Source organism: Lampris incognitus, chromosome 4 (assembly GCF_029633865.1).
Source record: "Lampris incognitus isolate fLamInc1 chromosome 4, fLamInc1.hap2, whole genome shotgun sequence".
In the NCBI taxonomy this organism is placed as follows: Eukaryota; Metazoa; Chordata; class Actinopteri; order Lampriformes; family Lampridae; genus Lampris; species Lampris incognitus.
In genome coordinates, this window is record NC_079214.1 from 19,808,652 (window position 1) to 19,834,050 (window position 25,399).

The following is a 25,399-nucleotide window of genomic DNA, read 5'->3' on the forward strand; positions in this document are numbered from 1 at the left end:
AGATCAGCAGGCCAGTACCACCACCCCGCCTCCCAGCTCTGGGAGTGTGAGAAAAAGAGTACACATCAGACAGAGCTGCGGGTGTGGTAGTGTTTTCTGGCATGATCCAGGTCTCAGTTAGAGCAAGAACGTTGAGGGAGAGCAAGGATGCGTAGCCTGAGATAAACTCAGCTTTCGGCACCGCAGACTGGCAATTTCAGAGCCCTCCCGTCACCACTTGCTCAACGTGAGTGGAGAGAGTGGGATAGATGAGATTGGTGAGGTCACAGCGCCGAGGAGTGACCCAACGTCTATGCCAGCCCCGGGAAGAGGAAAGGACAGGAATGCGAAGGAAATACCTAGTGTAACCGGTTATTTTCTTGCCCGGTGCGGGATTCGATACGAGGTGTACTGCACCACAAGGCGACATCACTAACCGCTCGGCTAGTAGTTTACAATAGTCTATACTAACAAATACAGATGACTGACTTTTTTAACTAATGCGATAATTCTACCTCCGTTTGAATTTACAGCTACAAATGTTACACGCAGAGTCATATATATATATATATATATTGTGGCAGGAATGAGGAAAAACACAGGAGACCAAGGCGAGTTTGATGTTTATTCCTCAACTCCAAAAACCAACTGCAGCAGGAACAACCCTGCACCGGCGAGGCCGGGAACGTAAACCACGCCCCCAGCTCACAGTCCTGCTGGGTGAGAGGCATAGCCGCTAGTGTCCGCCACAATATATTAAATATATATATATATAATGCAATCCAGCAACGTCCTTCTGCTATATTTGTGGTAGCAGCTCTCTGAAGGTATTTGTTAAGAGAAATGACACGCACAATAGCCGTTTTACAACTTTCACGTTTTTGTTTTTTTGTTTTTTTTAGTTTTTTTTTTTTAACTTCTGATGTTAATTACTTCCGAATGATTTCCTCCTGTCAGAGGACTACTTCCGGGCCTGCGTTTGAAAGTGAAAGTATGGAAAGTATGGAGCGTCATGCTGTTGGCAATTTGTCACCCTCGATTGCCCTCCAAGGTAAGAGGAAAAAAACAGCATAAAATATAACGATATTTTTATAAAGTATCTCGATCTTTCTTTGCGTTTGTACTGCGTTGTTGCCCGATATGTCAAGGCAGTGCAAGGCAGGTGTGTAAGAATACATAAATAAATAAACAAACAAACAAAAACAATAGTTGACAGCTAAACGTCAAACGGTCATTTAAAACGTAATGTTTTTCGTTTTTCTTGTACAACGACATCCCAGTGACTGAATCGTAGCCTACAAACATGTAAACGATAATTACACATTACATACCAGTGGACTGATGCCACTGCTTTCTGTGTCCTTTCAGAGGAGCATCAGTTTAAAGAATGGATGACAGAGGTACGCGTGTATCAGCTATGGATTAATATATTGATCCAAAGGATAACTATGACCTGGATGAATGAGAACATTCACAGACATTAATGTATTGATCATATCTGTAGTGCCCTTTTCTAAATATTTTAAGTTGATAGTTTTTTTTCTTTTCTTGCTGACTTTCTGATCTACAGCACGGCAAAGTTTACAGCTCAGCGGAGTACCACCGACGACTGCAGATATTCGTTGAGAACAAAAGGAGCATTGATGAACATAATGCTGGGAATCACTCCTACACACGTACGTACTTAAGTGACTTTGTTTTATAGTCGGCTGCTCATGTGCAAAGCTCCCCACATTTAGGCTCTAGGTTATGCCTTGTGAGTTTTATTTCTCTCCATGTTATATCACCTATATCATCTATATATATTTTGTGTATCTTTGATATACAAAATGCTCTCCACCTGCCACATTGATAGCTTAATATAATACCCGAAAGGTGGATTGCACATTTATCTAAAACAAACCCCAGTGATTATTCTAATGAGGTCTTTTTGTTTTCAAACTTTTCCTAGAGGGGCTGAACCAGTTCTCAGACATGACATTTGAGGAATTCAAGAGGTGCTACCTTATGACAGAGCCACAGGTATAGTACACCCTCATTTTGATAGAACCTTGGGTACAGTACGCTAACAGTGGGTACCGAAACCCGGTATTAAATGGGCACCGGTGCTAAAGATTGTAGTATAGATAAGCACCGACATTAATAGAGAAAATAAATGTCCTATTTATTTAGACTACATAAACGTTATCTTGCACCTTTTGCCTTACCACTCCATTTCTAATTTACAATAAAATGAAGATATTCGTCGATGATGCATTTTCACTATTAACAGTCCAGACCTTGATGTGTGTGCGAGCTGAGGGGCCGGGCAAGCTCTCTCTGCCTCTCTCTCAGACACGCACATACAGAGCAGCCTGCTGTTAGTGACAATGGCGGAGAGAACTAAATGGTCAAAAGTCTGGTTATGCTTCACTGGAGTCGATGCTGACAATGCTCGTTACCACAGGTGCAACAAGTCTTTTGCATGTAAAGGCGGAAACACAAGCAATCTTTAGAAACATCTAGCGAAAGTGCATCAAATACAGGCGGAGAAACGGACAGTTTTCGACTGCCTAGCTCGTCATTCATTTCTCATTGCCCCATCCATTTCAGGTATGTTATGTATGCTAGCAGCCTGGAACCCACACGGAGTTATGTAAATTATACAAACATGGGTTAATGATTAAAAATAATGCTCTGCCCAGACATAGAAAAAAAAAAAGAAACGTTTATCCCCCATCGATTATCCAAACCACTTATCCTGCTCTCAGGGTTGCGGGGATGCTGGAGCCTACCTATCCCAGCAGTCATTGGGCGGCAGGCCACCAGGTCTGACCTTAGTTTTTTTTCTTTAAAAATGAACAAAAAGAATCGATAAGAGTATCGTTAAAGTACCTGATTGATAAGCAGTATCGGTAAGCGTAGTAGTAGCGTTAAAATCTTAGCAATACCCATCCCTACAGTACACGTTGCATTACATGGTATGCATTTACCTCTTAGGCTGAATGTACAACTGTAGCTGCAGTAGATTAATTTGCAGTGAGTGCAAGATAAAATGTTCATCTCAACATGCCTCAACACTCATTCGTTTGAACATTTGACTGGTGTAACTGCCCCATTGCTGTAAATTGGGAAATGTCAGAATCAACTGTATTGGCCAAGTGTGCACATGCATATGAGGAATTTGACTCCGGTTTACAGCAGCTTCTAGTACTTACATATACCACTCACGAAATCTGATGTATTGCTTACTTCACACATACTACACTACTGTACAATATTAAGAACATCTATTACATTAGTGATCTCTTGGTGAACTAAGTTATTATTGTCAATCCAGAGCTGTGAGGAAAGGAAAATACAGATCAGAGATACTAAAATGTTTTTAAAAGTGTCACAAGAGGGGGTACAGACTGCTTGTCTGTTTCAGTTTGACCAAGCAAATGACCCTGTTCAGGTCACTGCCCAGGAGAGGGCAGCAAATTCTACGGGTCCGGGGACTTCAATACAAGGCTCCGTACTACGGTGGCCCCGAAGTGCAAATCACAACGAGAAATAGGAACGCAATGATGCAGGGCATACATATGAGGTGATACTTGATTATGCTGTCAACTTTTCACAACATCCCTATGAGTATGTGCACTCTGGAGACACGTTTAAAAGGTGCACGGTTATATGGAAGAAAGAACTACTAACTAGCTGATGTGAGGCATACCATTCTTTGTCACAATGAGGGCAATACAGCTTCATATTTTTATTTCCCTGTCCTGGTTCCTTTGGTGTTCTCCTTTGTGTGGCAACGTGAAAGATACTTTTATTCCTCTTAAAGAGATGGACAGTGCGACCAGTCAGCGACGATCTTTGTTGATAGGCACCCACCTCTTCCGTTCGGAGTTTAAAGAGATACTAAACACTTAAATATATTTTTTGAGCTGTAAACTAAATGATATGACTCTACGGCGATGAAACACATCGATGCTGGTGTTAATATTGATATTTCTTACCAAATTTATAAAAATCGGCATTTCATGGTTTGGAAAAGTCTCAATACGGCCAGCTACTGTTTTAAATCAGCCCTGACCCTTGCAGGGCCAATGCTGACTTGAGAGTCAACTAATTAGGACTTATCTACATCATGAAATAACCAAGAAAATTTTTAAAAATGTTTTTAACGCCCTCTGATCAGAGGCGGGCGATCCAACTCCTTCACTTGTTTGCGCCATGCTGGAAGGTGGGCCGGTGGAGGGGACCACGGTGATGTGTGGCAGGCCTTTCTCGTGGATCTCTCAGCTACTCCTGCCTCACGTACACGTCCCCCGCCACCTTGCCCCCCTCTCAGCTCCATGGCCACTTTTTGGCATTTTTCAAAATTATGCAGTGGGTGGAGTTAGGCTCAGACCTGGGGGAGAAGTTGCATGTTAATGTCTTTGTGTTTTCTGATTTGCCGTTGTGATTCCCTATTTATCCTTGTGATTTTCTATATGCCATTGTGTTTTCTGATTTGTCGTTGTGTTTGCCTATTTGTCATTGTGATTTGCACTTCAGGACCTCTACTGAAGAGCTACAGGGGGCCAAACCAGAGAAAGAGCAACAGGCGCTGAACGGAGAACCTAACCTGGAGGAGCAGTAGGGTTTGTTCTTTATTTAGATAGAAACATATTTTAGCAGAGAGAAAGCAAGCTTTGCATTTAGGTAAATATTAGCTGTTATAAGTTAATCATGTAACAATATTTACCATCATGTAACAGTAATCAAGTAACAGTTGATTTATTGTATAAGAATTTTAGTGCGCCTGCTCTAATGTGAGCAGGGATTGAGTTTCTTGCAAATGGTTGAAACGCAATGGAATAATGATTAAGAATTGTGCATTGTGTGCATGTTTAGTGACCAATGTAACAGCTGCCATATTGTCTCAGTATTAGTCAGTGTAATCAAAACAAATCATTGAGTTGATTGTATTTTAAATATATTTTTTTCAATTAATCATATCACATAACTCATTGTATTTTAGTCATGATTGCCATTTATTCACTTCTCTAGCAACCAGTCCCTTATGAGCCTGTGTTACTGTAATCAAGGTTTTGATATGATTGAGTAATACTCATCAGGGGTGGCTTCTTGGCTTAGACAGGGGAGGCAATGACTCCCCAAAATTTTGGGAGAGAAAAAATTAAATTGAATAATCTCAAGATGTTGCTCTGTGTAATATGTGTAACTATTTAGTTGACCAGTTTTACTTACAGTACGAAATTAGGCCCCTTACATCCCCTACGCAAACCAACGTACACAATGACGCAAAGATAATGAAAGGGGCGTTCCTCACGTTCTCGCGTAGCAAAGGTGTGCCTCTGAATTGTAATGTGACGTAAACGTGGTGAAATTCCATATTTCCTGCAGAACTACTAATTGCAAATACTCAACAAGCACCACAATCAAAGTAGCTGTTTCCGGGAACAGGCAAAGCTGGCAGCATCCACCGGACTGCTGTGGCTCCTCTGATGGGCAGTGAGAGGGACAATGCAATGAGGGTGATTGTCAAGTTGGATGATGACATCCAAAAGTACTGGAAATGCCTCTCTTCATCCAAGTGACTCATAGGCCAAATGAGAGAATAATATTCCCCATCTTGGCATTCTTGATGTATTTTAAGGACGTACTGCCCGTCCTCTATTTTTCATCTTTCGGTGGCAATTGAGAATGTACAATATTAAACATTCCTCCTGGGTAACCATTTTTGAAATACTCCGCTCAGTATCTGTATGCATGCGGAATAATCCAGGTAAGAAAATGAAAGAAAGTTCAATCAGTTCATCTGGACACAGTGTAATCACAGGGGGAGAAGGACGACAGCTGCCTAAGTGTAAACCAGTGGTGATTCCGTATGTGGCGGGAGTGTCAGAACAGTTGAGACGCGTATTTTCCAAACACCACATCTCAGTTGCTTTCAAACCCCAAAACACGCTGTGCCAGAAATTGGTCCACCCCAAGGATCAAGTCCCCCGGCACAATCAGGAGCAATATAGTTAACACTGGTAAGTGCCAGAAGGATTGCTGTGACATGTACATTGGGGAAACTAAACAGATGCTGGCCAAGAGGATGACACAACACAGAAGAGCTAACACGTCAGGCCAGGACTCCACAGTCTACACCCATCTACAGGCCAGTGGCCACTCTTTCAAGGATGAGGATGTGCACATCCTTCATGGGGAGGAACACTCGTTTGAATGGGGAGTCAAAGAGGCCACCTAGAGGAAATGACCATCCCTGAACTGAGGGGAGGTAAGAGTACATCTGTCGCCATCTTACAATGCTGTGGTTGCAAACATTCCCAAATCCTCTGTGAATAGTACACACTGCCATTGAAACTCTAGTTAATGGTCACTGATATTTGCATATGAAACTGATTGTTGTTTGGTCGTTCGTTTTTTTGAGACTTAGGCCCTGTGATTGCCTGGCGGCTTGTCCAGGGTGTCTCCCCATCTGCCGCCCAATGACTGCTGGGATAGGCTCCAGCATCCCCATGACCCTGAGAGCAGGATAAGCGGTTTGGATAATGGATGAACATCCAATATGGCGTTTCGTATGAGGTGTTTTGTTCTTGATCGGTGCAGCCTAACTTTTGTTGTAGTTGGCTTTAGTTTAGCTTTAGACCGTTTTGCAGTTGGATGTGCTATACATGCTTTCGTATAACACTTTAGTGTATAATGCATTTAAAGTACGCCCAGAGGAGACAAATAATGGCTTGTATTAGTACATGTAGCCCAGAGCCTTAATTCAAATTTTCTTACCAACACTACCCCACCCCCACTTTTGCCTTCTTGCTGAACTACATCAGGAGCCGCTAATGATAGTCTGAGTTGAGTAAGTGATTGTTGAGTAAGAGTGTAGAGAGAGATGAAAAACCTATTAGGACATAGCCATCAGACCGTTGACAGGAAAAAACTGATGCCCTGTTGAACAAGGTGTGGGAAAATTATGGGGAGATGTTCCTCACCTTTGTGAAAGGTTGAGGGGGTGAGATAGAGCAGTATAAAGAAAACTACAAAAGAGGAATCAGAGAGTTCCTTCGACTGTGGGAATGAAGTCCTGGAGGAGGATCTGTTGGATTACCAACATGGAACTACGCCCAAGAGGAATAATTGACTAATGGTCTAAAAGGACTTTATTTCTGAGGGAGGACTTGCTTTCAGGGCGCTTTGCTCTGAAGAGGACCTATGCCCTGGCCTTTACATGGACTTTAGAGGCAGGATGAATAGCATGGGAATGCAGCACTATCTGTTTCCTTGAAATAGGTTGGTAAATACAGAGTGGATTTTATCTTCTTGATATTGATCTTTTATTATTAATTTTCTTTTACATATTTTTTCATGGTGAAAATGTCAATAAACGTATAGTACTGTAGTTTTCTGGATCTTTATACCTCATTTTAGGTATACATTTTACTCAGTGGGAAGCCTTTATGAAGCGTCTGAGAATCGAACCTAAAACATCGTCGCAAAGAGGACCACTCTCTTCCCCTCTCCCCCTCCCTCCCTCCCTCAGCCCCATGGGGGAACAGTAACTATGATGTACATAAAGTACTATTTCTATTAGTATTATCTATTAGTATGTATTATTAGGCTGTGCCCTTCTAGTATGTGCCCCGCAATGGATTCGTTGTGTACAGTTGTTCGAGATTGAGTAGAAGCCCACAGAGGTTTTATTTATAGAGTTACAGATTATTTATTGGTTATTGTCTTAAAGATAATTGATTGATGAAATTACTTTCGACAACAGAATAAACAGAGTACAGCACATATAAATGAAATATTTAGTCACAGTTTAAAGGGAAGGTATAGTGTGGTTACTCATTTACATTCACAAGAGATGACATTAACAAAAGTACATAAGGTAGTTTGACACATCATGCATGAAGACCAAGTCCTGGTTTTCTATTAATATGTAACGGCGCCATAGATGACTGCAGTTAGTCTTTATAACAAGTTGCTATTGATAAAACTATTCTGCATTAGTACTGTCACTTCCTTTTTGTCTCTCAAATCTACTACTACTACTACTACTACTTTCGGCTGCTCCCGTTAGAGGTCGCCATAGCGGATCATCCGTTTCCATCTCTTCCTGTCCTCTGCATCTTCCTCTGTCACTCCAGCCACCTGCATGCCCTCTCTCACCACATCCATAAACCTCCTCTTTGGCCTTCCTCTTCTCCTCTTCCCTGGCAGCTTCATATTCAGCATCCTCCCAATATCCCCAGCATCTCTCCTCCACACATGTCTAAGCCATCTCAATCTTGCCTCTCTTGCTTTGTCTCCAAAGCGTCCAACCCGAGCTGTCCCTCTAATGTACTCGTTCCTAATCCTGTCCTTCTTCATCACTCCCAATGGAAATCTTAGCATCTTCAACTCTGCCACCTCCATCTCTGCCTCCTGACTTCTTCTTTTTTTTGTCTCAAGTATCGATTTCAAAAGTGGAGCTGAGAGGCATATTTTAATACGTATCACATATATTAATCAGATGGTTACCAGATCATGAGTTACACTTCCTGATGAGTAGAGCAGAAACAATTCTCTTCAGGGGCAAAGGAAAAAGGACAGTGCATGTTTACTGGATGAAAAATGAGCCGGCTATGATTTGTACCATGCACGCTGATGTATTTTATGTAGCCACTCGAGACTTCACTCAAATCTAAGAGTGTGAAATAACACTGACACACAGTCCATGCTGATTTTTGATGGTTAGGACATCCACCTTTTCAGTCAGGAGTATGATGGAGTTTAATGTGTTGCTTCTGTCTCCTTATTCCACTGGTGGGCAACATGACTTTGTATATAAACACCGGGCAATGTATGTAGCAGATGTAATCCATATTGACCCACTTCAGGAAGTTCAACTCCCAGCTTTAAACTCAGACAAAGAAAACGTTGTGTTCATGGTTTTTCCTTGTTGGCCAGTGCATTATAATTTTTTGCCTTAATCATGAAATTGATTAGCATAGATATCACAACATTATGTGACCTACTTTGCCAATGAAACAGAAATGTTTGCTGTTTACAATACTGTGTACAGGCAGTCTGATGCCTTTCCCAATGTGTAGTGTGTTACAAGCATATATTTTGAAATGTGTTGTGCTTATGATAGTTCGCCTCTGTTATACCTTCTCTGTATCTTGTCTATTCCAATGTTTTAGCCGGATTTTACCATAGTAACATTGTGCTTATTCTTGAAATATTTATATGTATTTTTTACAAGCTTTGTATAGAAAAAACAACCAAGGCTTAAGTGGCAGGCATGTACCACTTTCACGTGTTCAAATGAAATCTATATCTACAACAGTAAGTGTACAGTATTTAACTCTCACCCATGCACATGAATCAATATCCTATAAACAGAGACGTCAAATGTTTGCAGAGAGTAATACCCAATGGTATGAGGATTATCTTTCACTCTATTTCAACAGCTTGAGAAATATTTCCAGTTTTGCAGAAAGCTGTATTATTTCCTGATTACTTCGTTAATAAATCTGTTTTATCTCAGGGGGAAAAGTGTCTTCAAGTGTACCAAGTTAATGTCTGAGACTAACCAGCAATGTCGCCGATGATTTGGTTCATTTAAACTTTGTGAGAGACAAAGTAGGTGTTGTCCTCCCACAGGGAAGGTTCAAGTGTTTGGCTACAGTATAAACAAGCTCATTTTATAAGTTCAAGTTCATGTTGTTTTACTTGTCAAATGCACAACTATACTTCAGGGCAGGTATTGCTGGCAATGAAATGCGTGCAGTGCCTGCCATACAGTACCTATTGCTCTGCGTGTGTTGTGCACATAAAGGAGGGTGAGGGATACTGCCAAATGTTGTATTGCCAAAAGAAGAAATATCTGTGGCACTGGACTTTGATTATTCCCTTTCACGCAAGGAAATGAAAAATAGCAATATTTACAGTTTTGTTTTGGGTTTTGTGTGTGTTTACTATTTGTTTTATGACAAAGTAGTATAGCAAGCGTGTGGTTAAAACGTGTTTTGACAATCTTATATAAGGGTCGTCAAGGACACATGGGCAACATTCTTCTGGGGATGCAAAATTTGGCGTTAAATTCGGCGTTTAAAAAAAAGTTATTCAGAACAGACCCGCGAATCACATGACGCACACTAAGCTCGCTGCGCGCCCGAGCGTTGTCGGATAAACGGGTTTCCCAGCAGGCACCGCCACATGACATGATGATGATGAAGATGAAGGTGGGCACGCTGAACAAAATGTGGACGGAAGAAATGTAACTAACGCGTTCGTACGACCCTCTGCGTTCACAGCTACGACGCAGTCAGCTCTTTATACCCGCGACCCAGCAGCGTCCTTCCGCTCCATTTGTTAGCGGCTCTCCGGAGGTACCGAAAATGACTCGCCGTTGACAACAGCCGTTGTACAACTTTTAAATTTTTGTTTCATTTTTAATTTTTTTCTTTTAAATTTCCGACATGAATTTCATCCGGACGACTTTCTCCTCACAGGACCACCGCCCGACCCGCGCCTGAACGAGCACTTAACGCAACGCTACAGTATGGAGCGTTTTGCCGTCTCGTGTTTTATTGCCACCGTGCTGTGCGTTGTCAACTTGGCCCCTTTAATTACCCTCGAAGGTAAGGCGAAGATAAAGAGCAGAGACTATCACGATAAACTTCTTATAAAGTATTCCGGTCTTTCTTGGTGTTTGTGCTGTCTTCTCCGTTGTCCGCAGGCAGTGCAAGGCCAGCGGTCGGTGTGAGTGAATACAATAAGATAATAGCAAAGTAGGCTAATTTGGCAGCGAAACGTACAACGGTCATTCGATATGTTGTTGTTTTGTTTTTTGTTTTTGTTTTGTTTTTCTGGTACAACGACATCTCGGTGACTGAATTGTAGCCTACACAAATGTAAACATAGTTATACATTACATACCTATGGACTGACGCCAGCTGCTTTCTGTGTCCTTTCAGAGGAGCGTCAGTTTAAAGAATGGATGACAGAGGTAGGTGTGTATCAGCTATGGATTAATGTATTGATCATATCTGTGGTGCCCTTTTCTAAATATCTGAAGTTGCTGTCCCCCCCACCCCCTCCTGACTTTCTGGTCTACAGCACAGCAGAGATTACAGCCCGGCGGAGTACTACCAACGGCTGCAGATATTCGTTGAGAACAAAAGGAGGATTGATGAACATAATGCTGGGAATCGCTCCTACACACGTACGTACTTAACATTGAAATGACTTTGTTATATAGTCAGCTGCTCATGTGCAAGGCTCACCACATGTAGGCTCTAGGTTATGCCTTGTGAGTTTTATTTCTCTCGTTGTTGATACAATCATGCATATCGCCTATATCATCTATATATTTTGTGTATCTCTGATACACAAAATGCTGCCCACCTCCCACATTGGTAATATTAATGTAATTTCGGAAAGGTGGATTGCACATTTACCTAAAACAACCCCAGTGATTATTCTGATGAGGGCTTTTTGTTTTCATATTTCTTCTAGAGGGGCTGAACCACTTCTCAGACATGACATTTGAGGAATTCAGGAATATCTACCTTATGAGACAGCCACAGGTATAGTACACCTTCATTTTGATAGAACCTTGGGTACAGTACACTTTACATTGCATGCTATGCTTTTACTTAATGCTCTTGGGCTAAATGTACAAATATAGCTGCAGGACCTTAATTTACAGTGAGTAAAACACAAAATGTTCAGCTCAGTATGTCTTAACACTCATTCGTTTTTAAGATGTCCATTTGTTTAGCATAACTGCCCCGTTGGTGTAAATTGGGAAATGTACTGTTTACTTCACACATACTACACTGCTGTCCAATATTGGGAACATCTAATATTACATTAGTGATCTCTTGGTGAACTAAGTTATTATAGTCAATCCACAGCTTTCATTAAAAGAAAATGCAGATGAGAGAGACTAAATTGTTTTTATAAGTGTCAAAATATCAGTAACGGACTGCTTGTCTCTTTCCCTTTCACCAAGCAAATGACCCTATTCAGGTCACTGCCCAGGAGGGGTGTAATTGCCCAATGTGTACCGGAAACCTGATTTGTTCTATGCTATACTAGGCTCCTTACTACGGTGGCCCTGAAGTGCAGATCACAGCGCAAATAGGAAAACACAACAACAAATAGGGAAACACAACGGCAAAACACAACAGATGGCAAATAGGAAAACACAACAACTCATAAAATACAACACAAATAGGAAACCACAACAGCAAATAACAAAACACAACGGCACATAGCAAATCAAATTACCAAAAGAAAACACAATGACAAATCAGAAAACACAATGGCAAATTGGATATCACAACAGCAAAACAGAAACCACAATGACATTAATTCCTATTTGCCATTGTTTTGTGAGTTGTTGTTGTGTTTTCTTATTTGCTATTGTGTTTTCCTTTTCACCGTTGTTTTGTGAGTTGTTGTGTTTTCCTATTTGCCAATGTGTTTTGGGATTTGCTGTTGTGATTTCCATTATGTCGTTGTGTTTTTTGATTTGTTGTTGTGTTTTCCTATTTGTCATTGTGATTTGCGCTTCAGGACCTCCGTTCTGAAGAGCTACATGGGGCCAAACCAGAGAAAGAGTAACAGGCGCTGAAAGAAGAACCTAATCTGCAGGAGCAGTAGGGTCCGTTCTTTCTTTAGAAAGAAGCACATTTTAGCCGCGAGAAAGCAAGCTTTGCATTTAGTTAAATATCAACTGTTATAAGTTAGTCATGTAACAATATTTACCCATCATGTAGCAGTTATCAAGTAACAGTTGAGTTTTTCTATAAGTATTTTAGTGCCCCTGCTCTAATTTGAGCAGATGGTTGACTGAAATGCAATGGAATAATAATAATTTTGCATTGTGTGCATGTTTAGTGACCACGGTAACAGCTGTCATACTATCTTAGTATTAGTCAATGTTACCAAAACAAATCATTGATTTGATTAAATATATCTTTTCATTTACTCATATATCATATAACAATTCACTGTATTGTGATCATGATTGCATTTATTCACTTCTCTAGCAACCAGTTACTTATGAGCCTATGTAACCTAAGGTGTTACTGTAATCAAGGTTTTCATATGATTGAGTAAAAGTCATCGGGGGCAGCTTCTTGGATTAGACAAGGGCATCACCAAAATTTTAGGGGAGAGAAAAATCAATTGGATAATCTCAAGATGTTACTCTGTGTAATACGTGTAACTATTTAGTTGACCAATGTTACTTACAGTACTAAATTAGGCCCCTTACATAATAGCTATGCAAACCAATGCACCCAACGATCCAAAGATCAACGAAAGGGACGTTTCTCACGTTCTTGCGTAGCAAATGTGTGCCTCCAAATTTAGTAATGTGACGTAAATGTATGGGGAAATTCTACGTTTCCCATAGAAGCACTAAATACAAATACTACTCCATAAGCCCCGCAATCGAAGTAACCGTTTCCGGGAACAGGCAAAGCTGGCAGCATCCACTGGACTGTTGTGGCTCCTCTGATGGGCAGTGAGAGGGACAATGCAATGAAGGTGATTGTTGATTTGGATGATGACATCCAAAAGTACTGGAAATGCCTCTCTTCATCCAAGTGACTCATAGGCCAAATGAGAGGATCATATTCCCCATCTTGCATTCTCAGTGTATTTTAAGGATGTACTGCTCATCCTCTCTTTTTCATCTTGCGGTGGCAATTGAGAATGTACAATAATCAAGCATTCCTCCTTGATAACCATTTCTAAATACTCCGCTCAGTGCTCCACCCTACCAAATTAGTGGCTTTGAAGGCCCCTTCGGGATTAAAAGTTTATGACTTCGACAGGGCCCCAACGCATCTGTGTAATATCTGAATAAAAGAGCCTTGTTAGGGCACGTACTTGCATTCAGGGTTGCGTACAGTGATGCTTGAAAGTGTGTGAACCCTTTAGAATTTTTTATTTCTGCATAAATCTGAAAACATCATCAGGATTTCACACAAGTCCTAAAAGAAGATAATGAGAACACAATTAAACTAATGAGACAAAAATATAAAACTTGGTTATTTATTCATTGAGGAAAATGATCCAATATTACATATCTGTGAGTGGCAAAAGTATGTGAACCTTTGCTTTCAGTATCTGGTGTGACCCCCCCCCCTTGCTGCATGACCCACATTTTCTTGAGATTCAGTTCACAGACAGATGTCCTGACATTTTCCTTAAGAATTCGCTGGTATAATTCAGAATTAATTGTTCCATCAATGATGGCAAGCCATCCTGGCCCAGATGCAGTAAAACAGGCCCAAACCATGATACTACTACCACCATGTTTCACAGATGGGATAAGGTTCTTATGCTGGAATGCAGTGTTTTCCTTTCTCCAAACATAACACCTCTCATCTAAACCAAAAACTTCTATTTTTCCAATAGCCTTCTGGCTTGTCCACGTGATTTTTAGCAAACTGCCATGCACACCATTGTTGTTCAGTGTTCTCCTGATGGTGGACTCATGAACATTAGCCAATTTGAGAGAGACCTTTAGTTGCTTAGAAGTTACCCTGGGTTCCTTTGTGACCTGGCCGACTATAACACGCCTTGCTCTTGGAGTGATCTTTGATGGTTGACCACTCCTGGGGAGGGTAAAAATGGTCTTGAATTTCCTCCATTTGTACACAATCTGTCTGACTGTGGATTGGTGGAGTCCAAACTCTCTAGAGATGGTTTTGTAACCTTTTCCAGCCTGATGAGCAGCAGCAATACTTTTTCTGAGGTCCTCAGAAACCTCCTTTGTTCTTGCCATGATACACTTCCACAAACATGTGTTGTGAAGATCAGACTTTGATCAATCCCTGTTCTTTAAATAAAACAGGGCGCCCACTCACACCTGATTTCATCCCATTGATTGAAAACACCTGACTCTAATTTCACCTTCAAATTAACTGCTAATCCTAAAGGTTCACATACTTTTGTCACTCACAGATATGTAATATTGGATCATTTTCCTCAATAAACAAATGAGACAAAAATATTATGCTTGGTCATTTGTTTAATTGGGTTCTCTTTGTCTTTTTTTAGGACTTGTGTGAAAATCTGATGATGTTTTAGGTCATATTTATGCAGAAATATAGGAAATTCTAAAGGGTTCACAAACTTTCAAGCACCAAGCTAAGCCTCACCCCATTTTGCATGCTGCAGCCACGGGATATAAAAACTAACCAATCAGTATTGATAAACTTGAATTTTTTGATTCCTTAAAAAAATTCTCAAGAGAGGCACACAACCTTTTTTTACTCGAATGCAGCTTAACCACCTTATGTGATATGCTACTTCAGCACACTTTAACAACAAATATTACTGGGACCACTACAGAAAATTGTAGATGAACATTTAATATCCAGGAATTCATATTATAGACACTACCACTGACTATCCCTGTAACAAATCTGGCACAGTTTCTAACATTGACCATACACAGTCCAGCCACATACTAGGTTTTGACCAAGTCTTGTTTGATAAGTACTACTACCTATGGTAAGTATAGACTGGTCGTTGCTGCAAGTTGAACCAGAAAGTATCTCAGCAACGTGATTGACCATTGAAAATATTGAACATTTTGGGTGATAACTTTTAACTTTCACTGTTGTTTTCACTTTCAAATATGGGGTTGTCCTTTAGACCTTGAGACAAATAAGGAGTTGTAGGATGTTACTACTTTCTGTTATATACGCTGGTTGATCCAGTATATAGCCTATGTAGTCTTTTGAATTGATTATAAATGTAATTGTAAAATTTCATAGAAGCTGAGTGAATTCTGATTGCAGAATAACTGAAATGTGACATGTCTATGAACTTGGGGCCCGGAGAGAGAGAAGAAAATTCTAACAAAATATAATTTCATTTATTTTTCATGGGGATTAATTCACCTCTAATTATACTGTTTTGATATTTCATAGAACTGCTCAGCTACTAAAGGTAATCATGTGAGCAGAAATGGACTTTACCCAGAGTCTGTGGACTGGAGAAAGAGGGGCAACTTTGTGTCTCCTGTGAAGAACCAGGTATGGTATGTTAATAGAGCCTCCAAACCCCTGGTGCATGATCAGAGAGGTAGTAACCTATGACTAAATGTACAAAGACAACAGGCCGAACAGTGTTGAATCCATTTTGATGGTTCTGTATCCACCTGTAGTTCACCTCAATGGAAAAATGCATAGGGGTGTAAAAACATTGCCTCTATGTCTTTGTATGTAATTGACTGGACATAACTGTCCAGAGATATTGTTATACTATTTTGCTTTAGGTTATGACACCATTCTGGATTTCCTAAACTATTTAAATTAATTCTGTTCGAATTAGAAGTTGCAGTAAAAAAGTTAGAATTTGATACCCTTACCTAGTGTAGCATCATTTAAAAAGCAACATCACCCCCCACCCCTGTATCAGCTGTACTTTGCCCCTTTCTCGTCTTGCTCAGACAAGACGGGGAGTGGCTGGTTGAGATCAGACTTCCTCTCTGATTTGGGGGGTTGGTTACACGAATGTGCTTTTTCATGTATCTGTGATGTCTCTGGACTGGACAAAAGTACTTGGACATGCAAGCATTTGGGACTGTACGCCTATGACAGAGTTCAACTAGCAGGGTGCAGTGTTGTCAGATATATTACAGGGAGGATGTCTGAATGTTCTCATTCATCCAGGTCATGGTTATCCAAAGGAGTTGAATCAAGTGCAACTGGACTTGGTATATATACCAAGTCCAGTTGCACTTGATTCAACTCCTTTAGATATACAGGGAGGATGCGTGCGCAGAAGTATCTAGGACTGATCTCATTCATTGGAAAAAAAGCTGTATATTTAAGTTTTTTACTAAAAAAAAATGCTTGCCACTTGTGTCCTCTTACCAGTGTTGCATGCCAATGATAGCATCAAATGCTGACGTTAAATTATTTTTAGAAATGAAGATATTAAGCATTAAGAAGAGTGAACACCATATGTACCTGGGTATGATAGACAAATGGACCTTCTTAGTGAACAGCATTATAGGTTGGGTCAGGTCCGGCTGTCCGAGAGGGAGAAACCAATGCACCACAGCTGTAGCTCCTTTTTTCCTTAGATATAGCATATGCCAGCTGTACCATGTGTCATCTATTTGTCATAGTCAACACATTTTAAGGGTAAATCGACTGGAAAATGGGATCCAAGAGTCTCATTCAATTTTCTTTAGATGAAAAACCATATTGATCCAGATGTGCTCTGAAGGACTTAATTTGATGTCATCACTTAAGAGGTCTGATGGGTTTACCAGATTTTCGGCAGGAATGCTCTGAAATACCTTTATCAGGTGAATAGAGGGAACATCATTTTCATGCTTGCACATTATGCTAAATTTGTTTGTAATTAGGAAAGAGCTCACTTGACCAGCTATCTTTATCGTACACCCACTTTTGAATATTAATACATTTGAGTACGAATAACCCTTATATTATGCCAAAGAGAAATATCCTCAAAATTGCTTTGTCACGGCACTGTAGCCTACTTGTTTTCAGTTGTGTTGCCTTCGGTTCTGCAGGGTCACTGTGGAAGCTGCTGGACCTTCTCCACCACTGGCTGTGTAGAGTCTGTCACTGCTATCTTCACTGGGAAGTTATTACTTCTGGTGAGCTCTCGCCATCTGTTATTTAATAGTAAACCAACAGTGATGATCTTACAGGCTCTGCTTCAGTTCACAGAGATCTGTACTCTGCAAAGGGACCTCAGTAGACTATCATTCAATGGACAAAAATTTTTTCACATAAGTAAAAAAACGATTGCTTGGTGGATTGCGGGGCTACTTGTGGTAGCAGTAACTGATCTATTAATGATTAGACATTAAGTTGTTGCTGTTTCTTTATGGTACAACTGAAAATTCTTTGTTGCAGGCTGAGCAGCAACTAATAGACTGCGCCCAAGACTTTAACAACCATGGATGCATGGGGTAAGTGACATTAATAAACTCATAGTACAGTTTTCATTCCTGTCTATGTCTTCAAGGAATTGCAGAAATCCAAATTTTGATAACTGCTCAGTGAAAGTAATTAAAGTTAACTCTTTCGTTTCAGTGGGCTACCGAGCCAGGCTTTCGAGTACATCAAATACAACAATGGGCTGATGACAGAGGATGACTACCCCTACAAAGGCCAAGTATGGTTTTTTTTTGAGACTATGATCTTGTTCATATATATATATATATATGGTTCCTGATAAATTAACCTTTGTTCCTCACTCTGTTTTAGGATGACACTTGCCATTTCAAGCCTGAGCTGGCAGCTGCTTTTGTGAAAGATGTTGTCAACATAACAAGTGTACGTGTATAATCATCCTTTGTCACACAACAAATCGTGATAAAAATATGTAATAATATACATTACACAAATTTTATATATATATAGCGTTTTTTTCTGAAACCATCAATGGTGTTGTAAATGCTCACCTAATGAGGAGCGGAATATCAACACGGATACAGGAAAAAACGTTTTATAAATATTTTCACCTAACCTCAGCCCCCAAGAAAAACTAGAAATATTTTGTTGTTTCTTCTGCAGTGTTAGGCATTAAAATGAATATGGGGGACCATATCTCACACACACACACACACACACACACACCAAAATTACCAAAATTGTGTAACCCGTGGAAATAGATACCACACAGGACACAACTACTTTTGGGGTTCTTTATTTTTTTGTCATCACTCTAAATTGAATTGAGTAATTAAGTTCCGCCTTTATGGTTTAGGCAGAAAGATTGAATGAAAAAAAAAATACGAAAAACTCAAAAACAAATCAAAATACGGCAGTGGGCTTATTGATTCCATTTTCCTTCACAGGGCCTCCAAGTTGAGCTTCTGGCTTTGTACAAAAATCCTAATATCTTGCTAATCACGTTTGGACTTCCTCAAACAGTCTGTGCATTCCACGACATTCATCGCACTATTTGCACCCATGGATTTCATTAGATGGGCTCAGAATGTGTGTGTGTGTGTGTGTGTGTGTGTGTGTGTATATATATACGTACACTACCGTTCAAAAGTTTGGGATCACCCAAACAATTTTGTGTTTTCCATGAAAAGTCACACTTATTCACCACCATATGTTGTGAAATGAATAGAAAATAGAGTCAAGACATTGACAAGGTTAGAAATAATGATTTGTATTTGAAATAAGATTTTTTTTACATCAAACTTTGCTTTCGTCAAAGAATCCTCCATTTGCAGCAATTACAGCATTGCAGACCTTTGGCATTCTAGCTGTTAATTTGTTGAGGTAATCTGGAGAAATTGCACCCCACGCTTCCAGAAGCAGCTCCCACAAGTTGGATTGGTTGGATGGGCACTTCTTTGAGCAGATTGAGTTTCTGGAGCATCACATTTGTGGGGTCAATTAAACGCTCAAAATGGCCAGAAAGAGAGAACTTTCATCTGAAACTCGACAGTCTATTCTTGTTCTTAGAAATGAAGGCTATTCCATGCGAGAAATTGCTAAGAAATTGAAGATTTCCTACACCGGTGTGTACTACTCCCTTCAGAGGACAGCACAAACAGGCTCTAACAGGTACTATTTAATGAAGATGCCAGTTGGGGACCTGTGAGGCGTCTGTTTCTCAAACTAGAGACTCTAATGTACTTATCTTCTTGCTCAGTTGTGCAACGCGGCCTCCCACTTCTTTTTCTACTCTGGTTAGAGCCTGTTTGTGCTGTCCTCTGAAGGGAGTAGTACACACCGGTGTAGGAAATCTTCAATTTCTTAGCAATTTCTCGCATGGAATAGCCTTCATTTCTAAGAACAAGAATAGACTGTCGAGTTTCAGATGAAAGTTCTCTTTTTCTGGCCATTTTGAGCGTTTAATTGACCCCACAAATGTGATGCTCCAGAAACTCAATCTGCTCAAAGAAGTGCCCATCCAACCAATCCAACTTGTGGGAGCTGCTTCTGGAAGCGTGGGGTGCAATTTCTCCAGATTACCTCAACAAATTAACAGCTAGAATGCCAAAGGTCTGCAATGCTGTAATTGCTGCAAATGGAGGATTCTTTGACGAAAGCAAAGTTTGATGTAAAAAAAATCTTATTTCAAATACAAATCATTATTTCTAACCTTGTCAATGTCTTGACTCTATTTTCTATTCATTTCACAACATATGGTGGTGAATAAGTGTGACTTTTCATGGAAAACACAAAATTGTTTGGGTGATCCCAAACTTTTGAACGGTAGTGTATATCAACACAGATACAGGAAAAAAAGTTTTAATGCATTGCAGTTTTAATGCATTACTGCAACGCATTAAAACTTTTTTTTCTTGTATCTGTGTTGATATTCTGCTCCTTATTAGTTGAGCACTTATAACACCATTGACGATTTTGGGAAAAAAACCTCTCTCTCTCTCTCTCTCTCTCTCTCTCTCTCTCTCTCTCTCTCTCTCTCTCTCTCTCTCTCTCTCTCTATATATATATATACACAAAATATTTCTACTTTTTCTTGGGGCTAAGGTTAGTTGAAAAAATGTTTTTCTTCCAAGGATGTGAACATAATCTCAGTGTTTTGAGCAGTTGGTTACATTACTATACGTGTTAGGTATTGTGAATGTACCTCAGCTAAAACAATATTCTTCCCAGAAGTTTATGAATAATTTACTAATTGAGATTTCTGTTTCTTTGTTCAACAACAGTATGATGAAAAGGGCATGGTTGATGCTGTGGCAAGGCTCAACCCTGTAAGCTTTGGCTATGAGGTTACAGATGATTTTGTGCACTACAAAGGAGGTGTTTATACTAGGTGAGACTGCGGCATTTATCAATTAAGTTTTGCTGATTAAATGTTGCCTACCCATTAAATGTAATCAGAGACACTGATTGAGTTAGGCCTCATGGCAGTTTGGGAGATTTGTTGTTGTTATCTCTGCATCAAATTGGAAAATTTGGCAAGGAGAAATTCAGGAAATTATGCAAATGAACTAGCATATAGGCACAAGTTATTTAGCAAGGAACTTGGTGCAGCATTATAGGGCAAAATTGAGGAATAAAAATATGCTGAACAAAAATATAAGCGCAACATGCAAATGTTTTTACTGAGTTATAATTTGTATTAGGACATCAGTTGCTAAGGGGGTTAGGTGGTGCGGGGTAGTGAGGGGAAATATTTCTAAACTTGATAAAGAACTATTCAGATCAATGCTAATTTGTCTTCCGCTGGTCTGATGGATCATTGTCTTAATCTCCTAATCGGTAGTTCTCTAACCTTGCTCTCATGTTTATCTTCACCATGAGGCCTGAACAGCCAGAACTTTTTGAGATATTATCATGGATTTTGTTTGGTCTTACAGCTGTGTTGAACACCATTTCTTGAAGACCTGCTGTTTAACAGTTGCATTTGAAAAACAAAAACAACAAAGAAAGAAAGAAAAAAAAGAAATGTATCCCCAACATTGAACAAAAATCTGCAATGTTTTTAACTCTCTTCAGTGGCCAGTGCAAGAACACTACAGAAACAGTGAACCATGCTGTCCTTGCTGTAGGCTACGGTGTTGAAGGGAATGGTATTCCATACTGGATCGTGAAAAACTCTTGGGGCACAGACTGGGGAATGGATGGGTAAATATTTAAAAAAGGTTTTTTTCATTGTGTGTGTGTGTGTGTGTTCTCTGTGGATTGTCACCTTGTCGTGGTGGAGAAGCGTAGAAGCGTGCATGGACCTTAGATCACGAGAGCAATGCTGTCTGGAGCTATGCTCCTGGTAGGATCACCCATGGCAGTAAGGTCAATGGGGCGGTCCCTGACAAACAGCAATCCAACCAAGACCTCAGTGGTAGAACAGGTGGAGGGTGATGGCTGACTTTAGGGAAGCGTCACAATGGCTGGGAAGGTAAATGAAGGCTGCAGCAGAAATGGGCCGCCAGTCATTTTGGACTCCATGTCACTGGATCCTGACCCAGATCTGTCAAGGACCGTGTGGTGGCTGTTTGTGCACCAGTTTCCCCAAATTAAACAAAGTCACGCACAGGTGTCCTCCATAAAGGGAATCCTCCCTAACATCCTGGATTACGTCCTATGGTGACTGGCAAGTGGCGAAAGGGGCAGGATTGTGAGATCTGGAAGCCCCTAGTTATGAGCCAGCGCATCAGGCAGTGGGTGCTAGATTCAGTCGCTGGGCTCTTGGAACGAGGTAGAAATAGCCCTTCGGTAGCTGGACCCATAACTGAGCAACCCTCTTTAGGATCCACTCTGCTCACCCCCCCTGGGGAAGGGGCTAGAAAAGGTGCCCTAAAAATAGCCTGCCTCAAGCTTCCTGACTGGATTACCGCATCCAGAGGAATCACCAAATCTGGTCAGAAACATGAACTTTGGAGCCAGGAATGTGTGCACACTGATGGATAGTGCAACTAGTAACAGACCGGAGAGGAGAACCGTGATCATTGCTAGAGAACTGAAGAGATATCCTGGGTCTAGCATTAAACATCAAGAAGACTCAGGTCCTATATCAACCTCCACCCAACCAGCCATCTACCCAGCCCACCATGAAAGTGGGTAACAACATTCTTGAAAATGTTGATCACTTCCCCTACCTCGGCAGCCTTCTCTCCTCAAAAGCTGACATAGACTCTGAGCAGTGGCGCTTACGCCAGACTCAGGAAAAGAGTCTTTGAAGACTGACACATAAAGGCCCAAACAAAACTCGTGGTCTACAAAGATGTTGTTCTCCCCACCCTGGTGTATGGAGCAGAGTCATGGGCCACCTACAGCAGGCACATGAGAGCCCTGGAACAATACTACCAAAGAGCCTTACAAAAGATCCTGAGGATCAGCTGAAAGGACAGACACACCAACATCATCATTCTGGAAGAAGCCAACTTGACTAGCATCGCCAAAACAATAATGCAGCACCAACTCTGATGTACAGGCCATGTAATCCACATGTCCAACACACAGCTCCCCAAACAGGTCCTGTACCCTCAGCTGAAGGAAGGTCAGCGAGCTCCGGGCAGGCAAAAGAAACGTTTCAAGGACAATATCAAGACCAGTCCGAAGACAGTCAACATCACATCGAGCAACTAGGAACACATTGCACTGGATAGGCTCTGCTGGAAGAAATCCATGCAGGAAGGAGCTGCGCATCATGAAAAAAAAAAAAGCAACAGCACTGCAAGGAGAAAGAGAAAAATCCTCAACCACCACTACAAACCACCACCACTTTCCCCTGTCCACACTGCACCAAAGTATGTGGATCACGTATCGGCCTCTACAGCCATCTGAAGACCCACAAGTAGACAGCCCAGTAGAGAGGAGAGTCATACTTGCTTCGAGTGACTGCCGATGATGATGATGATGTGGTGTGTGTGTGTGTGTGTGTGTGTGTGTGTGTTTAAACATGATCTATTTTCTTCTCCCAGATATTTTTTAATTGAGCGAGGAAAGAACATGTGTGGACTGGCTGCATGCTCCTCCTACCCTCTGCCTTTGGTTTGAGTAACAACATGAAAACTACAGAGGAATAGACTGACCAATCACAGTTATTTGATTGGATTTGCCCTCATAGAAGACAAAACTGTGTGACACAACAATGAAATGGCAGTATTTTCAGCAGTTTTTTTAAATTTTTTTATTTAAGTGTTTTAATGTTGAGTATGTGTTTTTATAATACTTCATACTTCTCAGTATTGGCATAGCCCAATACCTACTGAGACTAATTCTGGAAGGTTTTTGTTTTGTTTTTCATTAAATGATTTATCTAACCATGAAGAAATTAGAATATTTAGAGCCGTGTAGTATATCAAATGTTAATAAACATACGTCTGAAAGTTTTTTGCTCCAAGATATGAGCATACAGGACTTGTGATCTATTGCCACAGACCCCGACTAATTTTAGTTTTAATCGGTAGGAAACTGTTTTTGATTAGAAAGTTTGATCAAACTGGACTTTTTGATTCAGTAACTTTTTCAACATAGTATTTCATTGACCCTCACTTTGTAATTTATGCTTTTAAAGTTTTGAATGCAAAAATGAAAAAAGTAAGTAAAATAAAATGTAATTATGAAACACAATTAGCATTTAATTAATTTGGGATCACAATTTGTGCATCAGTTTGAATATTTTAATGTTTTATAATAGTCTGCAGCAGTATGATGAAAAAAACATTTTAAAGTTTGTCTTTTTTTAATAAAAATCTGTCTGATTTTCATAATATACATTGGCTCTGTGTATTATTTGATACAGCCAGTCTTCTATGTTTGGCTTGGAAGCTTTACTAGATCCATTTCTTGAATAAAAGCATTTTGGCAGTGGAATGCAAGGGAGCAGCTCCTGCAATAGTTTTTTGCCCTGTTTTTCTTTTTTCATTCAGGGAAAGTTTGATAAGCACACGTTCCTTTTCAGCTTCACAATGATTATGACCACGGTTTCACAACATTTTGTTGAACAGTTCTGTGGGAGCTATTTATCTTAAGTACCTTGCATATGGATTAGAATACTGTAGCGAATTCGGGGGGCAGTCCGAGATACCGTCGCCACAACCGGGACGCGAACCCGTATCTCCTGCACCGCAAGCGACAATGTTAACCAGTCGACTAAAGGGTCCGATCCGTTAGTCAAGGACCAACGTGTCTACTTATCCATGCACGTTACAATACTTTATTCATCCCCAAGGGGAATTTGCCCTAGTCCCTTAAGGAATGGCGTGTTGCCAATGCTGTGACAAGGCATTATCATGATTGGATACCAAAATCTATCTATCTATCTATCTATCTATCTATCTATCTATCTATCTATCTATCTATCTATATAATCTAATCTAATCTAATCTATCGGGGATGGGCAACATGATCCAGGAAGGGCCGGTGTGGGTGCAGGTCTTTGTTCTAACCAAGCAGTTACACTCCTGATTCTATACACACCTGATTCTATTCACCCACACCGGCCCTTCCTGGATCATGTTGCCCACCTCTGAGTGGGTTCTTGTGTTTTTTGATATGGAAGGCCCCAGACATCTTACACCCGTTAAATCAAAACATCAGCCAATTAAGAGCTACACCAAGTCTTAAATTTGGGGCTGCAGCAAGCAGTTGTAAAACTCAAATTGTAATATTAATACAAAAAAACAAAAGCGACTTTGGGTGTCACGTGATTGGAAGATGTGACGCAGTGTCAGTCAACCAATCAGCTTTCAGAATTCTATTACGCAACGGACTGGGAAGAGCAAGTTACAAAACATTTCCTCGCGGCGGGAAGGTTTATTTTTCTCCTGCGGCATCCCCGGGGTCCGCATTCCCGGCGGTAGGGAAAGTGTTTGCCTAAACGTGTTACCACCGACTAACTTGCTTCCCAAGAGCCAGAAAACACAACCGTGGATGCACAAGAGATTACATGTGACGGCACGCCGAAGATACAACTGTCAGAGGTGAGGTTGTCACGCAAGCGT

The 25,399-nt window shown here is 40.6% G+C and overlaps 1 protein-coding gene across 2 annotated transcripts; it reads left to right on the top strand.

The window, feature by feature from the left end:
- The first annotated feature begins 962 nt into the window (after positions 1-962).
- Positions 963-24,157, top strand: LOC130111488 (pro-cathepsin H-like). Of its 2 annotated transcripts, XM_056278701.1 has the most exons (13): positions 10,104-10,337; positions 10,461-10,589; positions 10,926-10,957; positions 11,068-11,173; positions 11,467-11,537; positions 15,909-16,013; positions 17,525-17,611; positions 17,874-17,929; positions 18,054-18,135; positions 18,228-18,296; positions 20,657-20,763; positions 21,450-21,578; positions 23,375-24,157. In XM_056278701.1, the coding sequence occupies exons 2-13, from the start codon at positions 10,511-10,513 to the stop codon at positions 23,448-23,450; spliced, it is 999 nt and encodes a 332-aa protein (XP_056134676.1). In that variant the 5' UTR covers positions 10,104-10,337; positions 10,461-10,510; the 3' UTR covers positions 23,451-24,157. The 2 variants fall into 2 exon arrangements, with proteins under 2 accessions (XP_056134677.1, XP_056134676.1); XM_056278702.1 differs by lacking the exons at positions 10,104-10,337; positions 10,461-10,589; positions 10,926-10,957; positions 11,068-11,173; positions 11,467-11,537 and adding exons at positions 963-1,030; positions 1,348-1,379; positions 1,550-1,655; positions 1,931-2,001.
- Positions 24,158-25,399: the final 1,242 nt, after the last annotated feature.